General features: G+C 41.3%; 1 protein-coding gene and 1 long non-coding RNA gene across 3 annotated transcripts in view; one reads left to right on the top strand and one right to left on the bottom strand.

Moving 5' to 3' along the window:
• The window catches only part of LOC112060820 (alpha-tectorin-like), a 40,096-nt gene extending 31,180 nt beyond the window's left edge, over positions 1-8,916 (top strand). For both annotated transcript variants that reach the window (XM_024112790.3, XM_042848217.2), the window contains 3 exons: positions 1,794-1,962; positions 6,518-6,638; positions 8,553-8,916. In XM_024112790.3, the coding sequence (XP_023968558.1) occupies positions 1,794-1,962; positions 6,518-6,638; positions 8,553-8,725 (463 nt within the window). In that variant the 3' untranslated portion in view covers positions 8,726-8,916. The remainder of the gene's footprint in view (positions 1-1,793; positions 1,963-6,517; positions 6,639-8,552) is intronic.
• Positions 8,917-9,235: 319 nt separating this feature from the next.
• LOC122173507 (uncharacterized) lies at positions 9,236-12,711 on the bottom strand. Its single transcript, XR_006173983.2, has 2 exons — positions 12,574-12,711; positions 9,236-11,186 (listed from the first exon to the last, which is right to left on the bottom strand). It is a non-coding gene; the product is annotated as an uncharacterized LOC122173507 (long non-coding RNA).
• Between the last annotated feature and the right edge of the window lie 42 nt (positions 12,712-12,753).

Below are 12,753 nucleotides of genomic sequence, written 5' to 3'. Positions count from 1 at the left end.
TGGGGTAACTATTTGCTGTCATGGGTTGTTGGGATGGGGAATAACGAATTCAAACCCTCCTCTCCTCACACATTAAAGTATTTTTGCCTCTTCTCAGATGGGGAAGGAACAGAGGAGATATATCCTTTCCCCATTTCCAAAAGTTTCAACTGCCTCCTAGGTACAAAACCACGCCTTCTTGAAATGGTGAAAGCCCCAACTATCTCCTAACACAACCTGACAGCTATATATATAATGCACTTACTTATTTTCAATACAAAAATCTACAGCACACTGAAAATTAAATACGTGGAGGAAGTGTAAAATAAAATGACTCTCTCTCTATCTGAAACACTATCAAGGAACACTGTGGTGGTTGGAGAGGCCTTGGAGGGGAACGAGGTTGGAAGATAGTACAACACAACTCTGGGCTCCTTCACACACAATTTAGGTCTGTCTGCTGCATAGGATACAGGATTTTCTATATTTCTACAAATAATTCTTGATCTGCAGATTGGCTTGCAAGCCATTCATGCAATTATTTGATATTTGAAATTAAAATTGTGTTGTTTAGTTTTGACAAGACATGTAGATCACATGTTATTAGTTCTGTTCCTAGACTGGATGAGAGCAACTCTTAGTAACAAGGTTCTGGTGTGAATACTCAAATTTCAAAGTTCATAGTTTGCATTTCAGGAATCTCAGTGTTGCCAACTTTTGCAGTTTTATTGTTAGTCTTGCTCTATTTGGTATTTTTCTCAAAACTGCAGTTCCTGAAGTGAAGGGACAAAGTTAAAATCTCAGCTATCATTAAAAAAAGAGAAAGTTTCTAGCCCTCATGGTTGCAGAAAAAGGCTTTAAAACATGACTCAAGTGTACCCTAATGTCTCAGAAACCAGAAGGCAAATAAAAAGAATCCCACGTTAGTGCTAGTTGAATATTGCCTATCAAAACTGTTTTTCAATGGAAAACTGGGTTTTCAACTAAACAAAATATTTCATAAAAGTTTTGGCTATCCTTGGGTAATTTCAATGTTGCATTGAAAAACTTTAATACCTGAAAAAACAAAATATTTTGGCCAAAACCCAAAATATTTCAATTCAAAATGGCACTACTGTGCATCATTAAGGTTGTAGTTTAGGTGCCTTATTCTCCTACCCTCTGAGATTGATACATTCACATTGTGAAGGTGTTTATATTGAAGCCAACTGCCTGCAACAATTTTTATTAGGCTTGAGGCATTTTTTCAATTAAAACTTTTTAAATGCAATTAAATGTTTCAATTCATTTTGAATTTTTAAAAAATCATTTAGATTTTTTCTTTTTCTCTTACTTTTATGTGTTTCCCTCTTTTATGCACTTGAAAAGGGGGAGGAGAGTAAAAAGTGGAAGAATGGGTTTTTTACTCACATTTTCTTACTTTTTTCCCACTGGAAAAGTGGGGGGGGAAAGTAGGGAAAAATAGTTTTAGAGATGAGAGAAGGGGAGCGTAGAAAACCCAGAGATCTGAAGCTTTTTCTACATTTTTTAAAAAAAATTTTAACAAAAAAATTTTCAAAAATGTGTATCAAAACAATTTTTTCTGTAATTTTTTTTATTTTGGTTGCAAAGACATTTTTAGTCATCAAATATTGCTACCATTTTTCTGACCAGCTCTAACCTTGAGTAATGTGAGGGATTCACAAACAAGACCAGCCATCAGACTGACAATGCTGTTTGGCTAAATCTCCTCTAGCGTCTGATATAACACAGATGAATGCCAAAGATTTTTGACCCTTGGGATCTAATTATTTTATATCTTTTATCCTACATAGCTGCCCCCAAGTTGTCAAAGATGAAACACTGTCAGTAATAATGAATGGTGGAGGTGCAGAAGCAATGTTTAGGATCCAGATGTTCAAGTTTGTTGGCATCTCTTACAATGACATTTTCCTACACTGCACAGTTCAGATTTGTCACAGTACAGCAGCTGTTTGCAAGCCAGTAAGTTTTTTATATATCCATGTGTATATGAGGATTGGGGTGGGGTTATTATTATTAGTGGGCCAAACTGGAGAAACTATGTGGTCTAGTAGACTGAGTACAGGTCTGGAAATCAGGAGCTCCTAAATTCTAATCTCTATCACTTACTTGATGTGTGGCCTTGAGCAAGACATCTAGCCCTCAGCCTCCGCTTCCCCACCTGCAAACTTAGAATAGTAATCCTTAGTGTAAGTTGGTAGAATGATTAAACAGCAAACCAAGGAGCAGTCAACGTGGTTTTTATTTAAGGATAATGTTTATAACCAGAAATCAAATCAAGTTAACCAAGTAAAAAAGAGTAACAGGAAACTCCCTCCACCAGAGTTTCAGCCAAGTTCTCCAACTCTGGTTGTGGACTCCTTTCCCAATGGCATCCCTCCCCCGCCCTCCAATCTCCCAAGTAGCCCATTTTTAAGTCCTCCCCCCAACCCCCCGTGCCAAGGGAGGGGGAGCTGAGCTTACCTCCTTGCTCCCTAAGGACAACGTCGTGTCCCTGCACACCATCACACTTGCCCAACTCTCAGCATTGTCATGAGAAATTAATGTTTGTATAGCAATTTGCAAATGTGAAGTGCTATATTAATTACTGTTGTCATGTGGTCCTTGTTCAGACCTTCCAGAGGCAAAATTCCCATTGACACCAAAGAGTGTTTTGCCTGAGCAAGGTCACATAGTTTGGACTGATTTATAATATTATTTTTAGAGCACCATCAATGTAACCAATATTGTACAAACACATATGGAAGATGAGGGCCCTGCTGCTGGAAGCTTGCAGCTTAATTCAGACATGTCAGTATGGTAGCAAAACACATAGCAGAGTTTGCATCCTTTCATCAGATACTATAATGTGGTAGGAAAAAGCATGAAATATTAGTTGATCCTAGAGGAGCTATAACTAAGTGACATTTACCAGCATTCAGCTGATAATTTATGGGCTGGTGACACAGAAGATAAGTTTTCTAAGGGGAGCAATATAATATTCCACCTCAGAACCGCACTGTTCCTTAAAACTGTCCATGCAGTTGAATTTGATATTATTAGCAAGGAGATTGATTATATCTTTGTTCGCAACACAGAACAGGAGCGAAACCTTTTTCACATCAGAAAGGAAGATACAGTACAGTTTGCTCGGTACTTGTCCGACATTATGGCACAGAATGCAATATCAGCGTGAATGATTTTTGATGGTAGATGTTTAGACATTAACAGCAGCTGCATAATGATAACAAGGCTTTGTACAGTGGTTTGTTTCCTCAAGAATTACATCTGAAAAGCTACCAGGAAGACATATTAAGCAAGAAAAGAAATCAAGGAAGAAGTCAGTATGACATTTTGGAAATTGACTCAAATAAAACCAGATGCTTTGTCTGAAAGTCACACAAGACAGTAGCTCAGCATAAGTAAAATCTGCCATAGACAATTTAGGGTATCTGTCTGTTTCTTGATACATGTGTCATTTGTTGCTATGCACCTAGTTATGTAGACTGATTTTTATAAGATGCCCAGAAAACAATGTACACTTCCCTTTAAAAAAAAACAAAACCCACCTCTTTCGACCTGTAATCTCTTTTCACATATACTGGTGTAAATTGGAGTAAATCTATTGCAGTCAATAGCCTTACCACAAGTAAAGCTGATGTAAGTGAGAAGAGAATCAGGCCTTAAATATCTGGGACCAAATTCAGACCCAGTAAAACAAAGTGCAATTCCATAGGGAAATAGCATAGTTCAACCTCCATTGCGGTTGAATCCCTTTACACCAAGCCTGAATTTGGCCTCTGGTGTTGGGTAGATTTTTGCAGTCCTTTACTGCTAACCAGTTTTTTTCAGGTTTTGGAACAGGATGAAATTGTGTGTGCTGGTAGGCCAATATATGGATTGGGACCTTTTAAAGCCTGACCGAGATGAAAATGCCTATGTGGGCTGGGACTAGGGTGACCAGACAGCAACTGTGAAAAATCAGGACAGGGGGGTAATAGGAGCCTATATAAGACAAAGCTCCAAATATCAGGACTGTCCCTATAAAATTGGGACATCTGGTCACCCAAGCTGGGACCCCAAAAGTTGGGAGGATGTGGATCCCAGTTCCTCAGTAGAAAGGTCAGCCTGCAATAGAAGCCTTTAAGTAAAGGCTTTGTGGCTGCACATTGCAGATCTACCCAGGAGGCAGCGGACTTCTGTAAATGAACCAGCCCTCTTTCTATAAGTCTGCATAACTCCCACGACTCAGGACATTCACAAAACTCCCACAGCACCACGTGGATAACTACAGCCCTAGTAACTTCCCTGCACAGCTGTGAGTGGAGGGATTGATGGGCTCAGAGCCCAACCAATGAACAGAGTTTTATTTTTGTCTCTGCAGCTGACCTGGATGTCCAGTCCCCAGTGTGTTGCAAGGGAGTGAAAGGGTAGAATTTCTGTCTCCTGATCTTTGTTTTGTTATGGATGCAGAGGGTTTCTTGAATCCTGATCCTTGTTTTTAAAATTCTAGTCTCCCAAACTGTACAGCTATTCAGATATATAAACCTTTTAAGCCCTCCACCCATCCCCACCCTCCAGATTACTGAGCGCTGGGGAAGAACCCTGTCTCCCACAAGAATGTGAGAGATTCCCTGTCATTGCTAAGTGGAATTCCCCAACATCATCCCCAAGAACTAGAATGCCAATATAGTACTTGGGCTGGGAGAAGCCTCTAATTTTGACCTTGGAAAGGGGAAAGTACAGGATGACTGATTTGACCTGTGACTACAGGAAAGGGGACATTTCTTCCTCAGACTAGAGATTATCTTCCATGATTGCAGAGACTAAAGGACCAGTACAGCAGCCATGAAGGATCATTTTGGCTGGATCAAACTCAGTGTTTATTTTGGGGTATAAAATGAGAACGGCCAAATGGATTAATATCTTAAAATTGACCCTTCTGGATGTGCAGGACCTTCCAAAACAATATTTTTAAATATGTGCATCATTGTGCTATTGCTACCCCGGCCACGTCTCCTTCCCAGCAGTATTACTCACTTCTGGAGTTTGTCAGTGTTTTGTACTGAGAGCCCTGTGTCTTTTATAAAGCTGGCAGAAGTGCCCCTGATTTATCCACTTCTTACTGCAGTGCCAACAGGGTGCTACCCATTCTTACTATAACAGCAACTATCCTTTGCATCTGCAATGCACCAAAAGTTAAACCACAGCTGTGCTTTCTTGGTGTGTATATAAAATTGCCCTCCATGGGATTAGGCTCTGCTAAAGAATAGCATTTCTTTGCACTGGATGAGCTAATATGAACCTTTTCCTTTAGCCATTCCCATTCATATTTGAGAGAAAGAAATAAGAACACAAGTCTGCAAAGTGAATAGAAGCCTAAGTGGGTTCAGGGGCTTGTCGCAACCCCCCAAACTTTTAGCTATTACCCCAATACTTAGTGTTCTGCAGTCTAGAAACTACATTTCAATTTACTTCTGTATCCAGTACTTTGTTAGAGGACCTGGTACCAGACCTGAAATATAAGTACAGCTAGAAATTATGCATTAAGGTATCAGGCAAGAACCCTGTAGTTTGTGATCAAATGTCCTGGTTTGAATCCTATTACTTCCTCTCTCTATTGTTGTTACTGAATATATCTATTTGTAATGATTTGTTCATATAAATACACACACACATATACATATACACATATGAGCAGATCATTGCAAATTCATTCTTAGATGATAGCTTGTCTTGAACACATAGATTTAAGAGAGCCTTTTGTTTTTCTAAATGATTTTGGTGCTTGTAAAAGTTTGGCAGCAGAGGAAAATGCACCCCAATTTATCCACAGAATAAGTACAGAATGATCAGCAACTGGCAAACTTTCCCATGCTTTCCTAACACTAAATTGTGGGGGATGAGAGGGCAGTTCCATCTCCAAGTCTAATCAATCCTTTGTCTTTTTGCTGAGAAAGGCATAAAAGGTGCCAGTTAGTACCATTATGCAGGTGAGGGATTTTTTTCTTGTAATATGGACTCTTGTCCACTAAAATGGAACCTACCAAATTCATTTCTAACAGGTCACTGAACAGCCACCAGATGGTAACAATTCAGCTTTGCTCACAGGTAACCCCACTTTGCTTAATGACACTACTGTTCAGCAAAGAGAAGCACATATATGTGTCTGCAAGATCAGGTCACTACTGACCTGACCCGAATTTGAGCCAGTGTCCTACATGATAACAGTTTGTGTTCCACTATGACTTTTCTGAATAGCAGATACTCCAGCTTTGGACTTCAGGACAACCTCTGTCTTAAGTACATGATATGTGTGTGTATGGTTATCACTGCCCTCTCTTGGAGCAAGATGACTCTGCTCATCGCAAACATTGCTCTATTCACAGCATTGCTCTATTCTGTTGCTCCTTCATCTAATCAGAGGCCTGTGTTTATCAGGCAAACAGTTTTAAGTGTGAATTTCTTTACCTCCCTTTGAGAAGCATGTATGCATATAGACTCGGATACTTACTGTTTGCAATTTCTTTTTTATCAGAATTGTACTAATTATGGAAGAATAACCAGGAATAAAAGAGAAACCACACCATTTCCTACTCACACAGTCTCTTTTGGTCCCATCAAGCGAAAGCTGGCAGATGATGGAGAAGCTAAGATAAGTAAGTGATTCATAAAGCCGTGTTTCAAAAAATAATGTTTTATGTAGCCTGGTGTGATCCATTTTGGTATATTTTAAATTTTAAAAATGTCATAAATATTCCATTAACAGGATAATTTTTTTTAAACACACAAAATCCAGGACATTCAAACTCATGTATATCACAGACAACTTACCTTCCTTGCCCAATGCATATTAATTTTTATTATGTGCCAGTCCCTGGATGAGTCTGGAAACCTTAAACTCCCAGAGAAGTCAATGGCCCTGTGTCATCACCCATATATGATTATGCCTTATTATGCGGGAGCTGCGATGGAAACCATAAATATGAGTTTTCTTATTTATGTGATTAAGTAAATCTATGTTTTATGTCAATCTATACTTTACCTTACTTCCGTGATTTCAGAGGATCTCCGTGACTTATTTGGCTTTAGCCTGCTACAGTGGCGAGGCTGGAGCAACTCTCAGCCCCCACTCAGAAGCAATGGTGGGGGCTGGAGTAGTGGCTGGGGCCACTGAAGCAGCAGCCACCACCGTCAGACCAGGAGCTTGGGGTTGGAGTAGAAACAACAGGGCCAGGTTAACCACCAGTGGCGGTCAGCCCCCACCACAGGAGCAGGATTGCGGTCAGCCCACTGTAGGGATCTGACTGTTCTGTAGCTTGAGGGCATGTCTACACAGCAGAATTCTGAGTCTACAGAATTTGCAGCAGCAAGTCTCAGAGCCCCGGTCTACAGACTTTGGTTTGTGGGGTTTGCACCATGGTGTTAAAGATAGCCATGTAGATGTTCCAGCTCGGACTGGAGCTCAGGCTCTGAAACTCACCTTCCTTCCCGTGTCAGAGCCCGAGTCAGAATGGCTATTTTTCGTGCTGTAGCATGAGCCCAAGTCTACACCTGGGCTCTGACAGTGCCATGATTTTGTCTGGTTTTTTTTTTTTTCTGTGTAGACATACCCTTAGAAGCTAATCTTTGTCCTGAGCTGGAGAAGTCCCCTGGAAACAGTGATGTCCAATTTGGTCATCCATCCAGCTCCTCAGAGTGGTGGAGTTGGAGGGCCTGATTCTTCTGTCACTGACACTGTTGTAAATCAGGAGTAACTCCATCAAAGTCACTACAGTTACCATAGTTACACCATTGTAGAAGTTGTGTAACTGAAAGGAGAATCCAGCCCTAACACTCTGCCCAGCGCAGTTGCCACACATGGGATTATATCAGAGGATTCTACCATTTTAATCGTCTCCCCAACCCCTCAGCAAAGAGATCAATTCTTTCCCAATCGACAGAGAAAAATTCAGAAAGGGTCTAGTGGTCTGAAGAGTTCAAGTAGCTGACAGGTCTGAAACAGTAGTACAAATGACCTGCTGGGATCAAGATAATCACCTCCCCACTATAGCAATCAGTAAATGGAGGAGGAGGAGGAGGACATCCACATCTTGCAGGGCAGACTTTTTCTTGTTTTATTTAAAAACAAGACCAGAAACCTGTTCCTTTCCTCACCTTCACTAAACACACCCTATGCCTCCCTTGCTGCTTCCATATGCCACCTGCAAGTAGACGGGACAGTGAAGGTTGACGATATGCAGTGTAGAAGATAGGGAGATCATTTACTTGAGTTCACGCTTCACCCCCAACAAGCTGCTTGAACCTGAGTTTCAGGTGTGATTTCCTTCTTTCTGACAATGCACATCAAACTAATGGTCCCCAAAATAAGTGAATCTGGTGTCCCTCACTTTTGCTGCCTTCTGGAGCTTATGCAATCGATAGAGCTATGTAAACTTTGTTCAGAATTGGATCCTAATGAATTCTTATACCGTTAAGACTGTAAAAACACCTTCTGTCCCAAGTAACAATATCGTCAGATGGATTTGATGACAGGTAATTCCTTTGTAAATCCTGTTTTTTTTTCCCCCCAGATAAAGGAAAACTTCCACCAGTTGAAACCTTGATCCTTGGAGGATTGCTAATGGCATTTTTAGTTATAACTGGAGTCTTTGGAACACTTTTGCTTCAGTCAAGAAGAGCATATCCTCCTATGCAAGCTCAGCTGACTATGTCACATTTTCAGAACTCAGAAGTAGCATCATGATTAGCTGATTCCCGCATCTTACAATATTTGATCCGAGTCACAGCAAGGGTCATGAGGCCTAATAGGGTGCCGATCTCAGATTAACATTTATTTTATACATGTTTATGATTTTTATTTTTGATTCAATTGAAGGCCACAGATTAATGAGATTACACTTTTCTGTTCAGCATAATAAACAGTACTGTTTATTATGGATTGGTAAAATAATGCATGCTGAGAACTTATGTTTTCTGGAGTATTTTAATTTACCACAGACTTGTCATTTTCCCCAACCTAAAAAACCCTCCTACTCCACCAAAAAAGGCCACTCCAATTGTTTTGGCATAATCACCAATGGGCTAGTGCCTCAAAGATAAACAGACTCTTTCTGACTGAAGTTGATTCTGAGTCACTGGTAGAAGTCATGGAACGGACACTTCAGTGACTATGATGGTATCAAAAGTATAATTTGCAGGATCATCAAAGTCATCAATGTTCTACTCTTCCAATTCAATAGACAAGTTTCATTCATTGGCACATTTTATTTTGAAGTACATGAAGAAACTAAATTTCTGCATTCTTTGAGATGAGCATTAATCCTTTGTATCTTGCTACTTGACAGACTCAAGAGATATGGTTACATCATGATCAAAATTAGTAGTCTAGACCTAATCCCATCCCTGTAACAATGTTAAAACACTGGATAGGCCATGATTTGCTATAGAAACCCAGTTGGCAGTTTGCTGTCTACATTAAAAGTTTTAACTATTATAACTGGGTATGGGAATAATTGTGTTGAAAGCAGGGACCTTGACTCAGTCATAATGGTAATGTAGAAGAGGGTTAAAATACCATTTCTTCCTATAAGCAAACAGGTCTTTCATGATTAAAGGCAGAATGCATTGAGGCAACAGTAAGAGAAATCTAACAGGTCATGAGAGCGTCTCAAACCACTTCTCTTATAATGTCAGTATGCCAAATGCTGTGAGGCTTAGTATTAGTATTGTTGCTATCCTATGACATTACAAAATGAACCCCTGTTTTACTGTTTGATGTTTTTAATAATCCTTGCTGGAAAGGATTATGAAGTGCCACCATGTGGGATTTAAAAAAAATGGGGGGAAGGGGCAAATCTTCCAGTGTGCCTTTGTTTGAAAAGTTGGCCCTCGATGTGTATTTTGAACTTGGTATGAGGTCTCTGTTGTTTATATATATTCCTCTCTGAGATCTGTGCATACAAACAGTGGAATTTGCATGTACAGATCTGCAGGCAGAATTCGATACCAAAACTTTTAATTTTTACATCCTGCTAAATAGAAATGCTTACATACTTGTAAATCTGTTGTAAATGTATGTTGAAAGCATTTGTACTTATTTTCATATTTACAGTACTCACCAAAACTTTAAATATTTTTGGTGTACACACAATTCCCATGCACAACTTCTTGCAAGATAAAAACTATTCTGAACTTGGATATTTATATCTACTTGCAACTTGAGATAGAGCTTTAAAATTTATGGGAACAATTGACATGTACGAAGACTGGTTCTTGGCAAATAAATTGAACCTATTTGTAGACTTGGAAACTTCTAACATTTTACTCACAATTACTAATTTGCAGGAGTTTCTCAGAGCCTGCACACACAACTGAACAGCTTGACACTTGATCAGAGTTTTTATTTCAGACTTGTAGAAAGAACTGGATGGCATTTGGCCTGAGATTCAATTAGATTTTGCATAATTCACACCCCAACCTCCCACTGACTTTAATAGGAGTTCCACATGCAAAACAATACTGGCGTAAACATAGATACTCAGTTTCCCTTTATAAGTAACCAGAATGAAGTTTCATTCATTTTGGACCTGAGCCAGCAGAAAATTGCCTCCACAGTTGCTTACTCACAGAACCCTCACGGGCCTTTTGGACCATGAAGCAGTGGTATCCACTGCATACTGTGCTGACAGAGTACCACCTCTTCTTTAGTAACCACAGAATGCCAACTGTGTGATTCCACCCAGCCTGATCACCCTAAATGGCAGCCATGCTCATGGAAATTATGTTGACTGGTGGAGCAAAGGACGAGAGCTCACTGAGTATGAGCAAGTCTACTAACGTATTGATACAAGGGTGGATTCTCCCCTCGGGGACTTAACATCTACGGGTGAGATCAGCCAAGGGCATGAACAAAAAAGTCCATGTACTTGAAAATTATTCTCCCTACTCAAAAAAAGTAATTAGAATAAGGAGGCCCACTATCACAATAAAAGTCCTGCCATAGCACACTGGAAATTGGAAGCATAAGTTCTGTACACCAGTGTTTTTCAAGCTGTGGTCTGTGGAGGCCTGAGGGTCTACAGACTTTGTCTAAGAGGTTCGCAAAAAGTTGTTCCCATGTAACAGTGGTTTTCAACCTGGTGTCTGCAGTCTATGTCCAGGATTTCAAAAGTGGGCCGCAACTCCATTTGAAATTTTTTAGGGGTCTGCAAATGAAAAAAGGTTGAAAATCACAGCTGTACAGAAATGTACACAGTACTAAAGAATTAACAATGTTTAGCCAGGTTGATCTCAAACTGGACATGGAATTCAGTTCACATTCCCAGTTGGAGATAGCAGGACTACAAAACCTCCCATCGGGTGCACCAGCCCAAATAAAGATACAGGGCCAATAAGTGAGAGTTGGACTTCTTCAACTCCTTGGGAATCTCTAGTTGTCTGCTGCATAGTTTAAAGGATTTTTTTTTTTTTTTTGCTTTTGTAGAAAGCAAGTGCTGGCTCCATGCCTGTCTTCTTGAGCTTAATATGCAGCATACTTGTGTCCTGATCCTGTAATCAGATCTATGCAGGAACAAAGATCTCTCCACAGGAATCTGAATGCAGGATCAAGGGTTTTTGTAAACATTGGCAAACTTGAAAATATTCATTATAGGTAAAGCTGGCAGTGCTTCCTATTATTAGATCCTGTTTTCAGTTTAATGTCTTCTCTGTGTGTTATTCTTAGAACGAGAAAAAGTAAGAAGTCCTTATCAGAGGGGTAGCCGTGTTAGTCTGAATCTGTAAAAAACAACAGAGGGTCCTGTGGCACCTCTTAAAGGTCCTGTGGCACCTCTGTTGTTTTTTAAGAAGTCCTTATATTCTAAATAAAAATCAATGGGTCCACTTATTAGCTATGGGCTAAATCCTGAGAAATACTCAGCATCCACAGCTCATTGCAGGCGTTCAGAATTTCTCTGGATTTGACCCTTCAGTAAAAGTTGGCCTGAGTGATGACCAGAGAATTTGAAGAACGGTTTTGACAAACACAGGCAGAAGTTAGGCAAGTGTGCCTTTGGTAGCGGATTACAGGCCCACTCTGCTCCCCCTGGGGGCAGAATTTAATTCATTCCAACTACTTCTCCTCCTACTTTTGGAACTGATTTAAAGTGACAATAAGTTATTTTTAAAACGTTTTCTTTTCCCAGGGCTCATACACGGTCATATCGACCAACGTGCCCGTGTAAAACACGAGCCAGCATTTAACACGCACACAGCTCTCTCCAGCGGGCCGGCCCCACGCACACAGCCCGGGGGGCCCCGCCCCTCTGCAGCCGGCGTCCGGCTCCGGAAGAACGCGGGGCCCGCTGCGCTCGGCACCGCGGGGAGCAGGGCCCTCGCGGGGTGACAACGGCCGGGGCGGGGACTGAGCCCCCCCGTTGTGACGAACCTAAGCCTGCCCCACCCCCACTACCATCACCCCCAGCGCAAACCGCCCTAGTCTGGGGCTGTCCCAAGTCCCAGCCAGAGCCGGGGCGGGGACTGAGCTCAGCGTCCCCAGAGCGCCCCACAAAGGGGGTGGCCTAACATCCGGGTACTTGACGCACACACGCTCACCTTATCCAGTGGGAAGTTCCATCCGTTCCTTTTTTCCCCCGCCCCTCCTCCGGCGTGCGTCATAGCGTCACCGGCGACCCGCTCCGACCCGCCCCCACTGCATGGAACCCGGGGGAGAAAGACGCCGCTGGCAGCGCCAGTCCCGGGGGGAGTCGGCGCGCGCACTCTCTCCTCCTGCCA

The sequence above is a fragment of the Chrysemys picta genome, chromosome 3, assembly GCF_011386835.1.
Source record: "Chrysemys picta bellii isolate R12L10 chromosome 3, ASM1138683v2, whole genome shotgun sequence".
NCBI classification, from domain to species: Eukaryota; Metazoa; Chordata; order Testudines; family Emydidae; genus Chrysemys; species Chrysemys picta.
The sequence above is the reverse complement of the archived record's forward strand: the minus strand, read 5'-3'. Positions and strand labels throughout refer to the sequence as shown.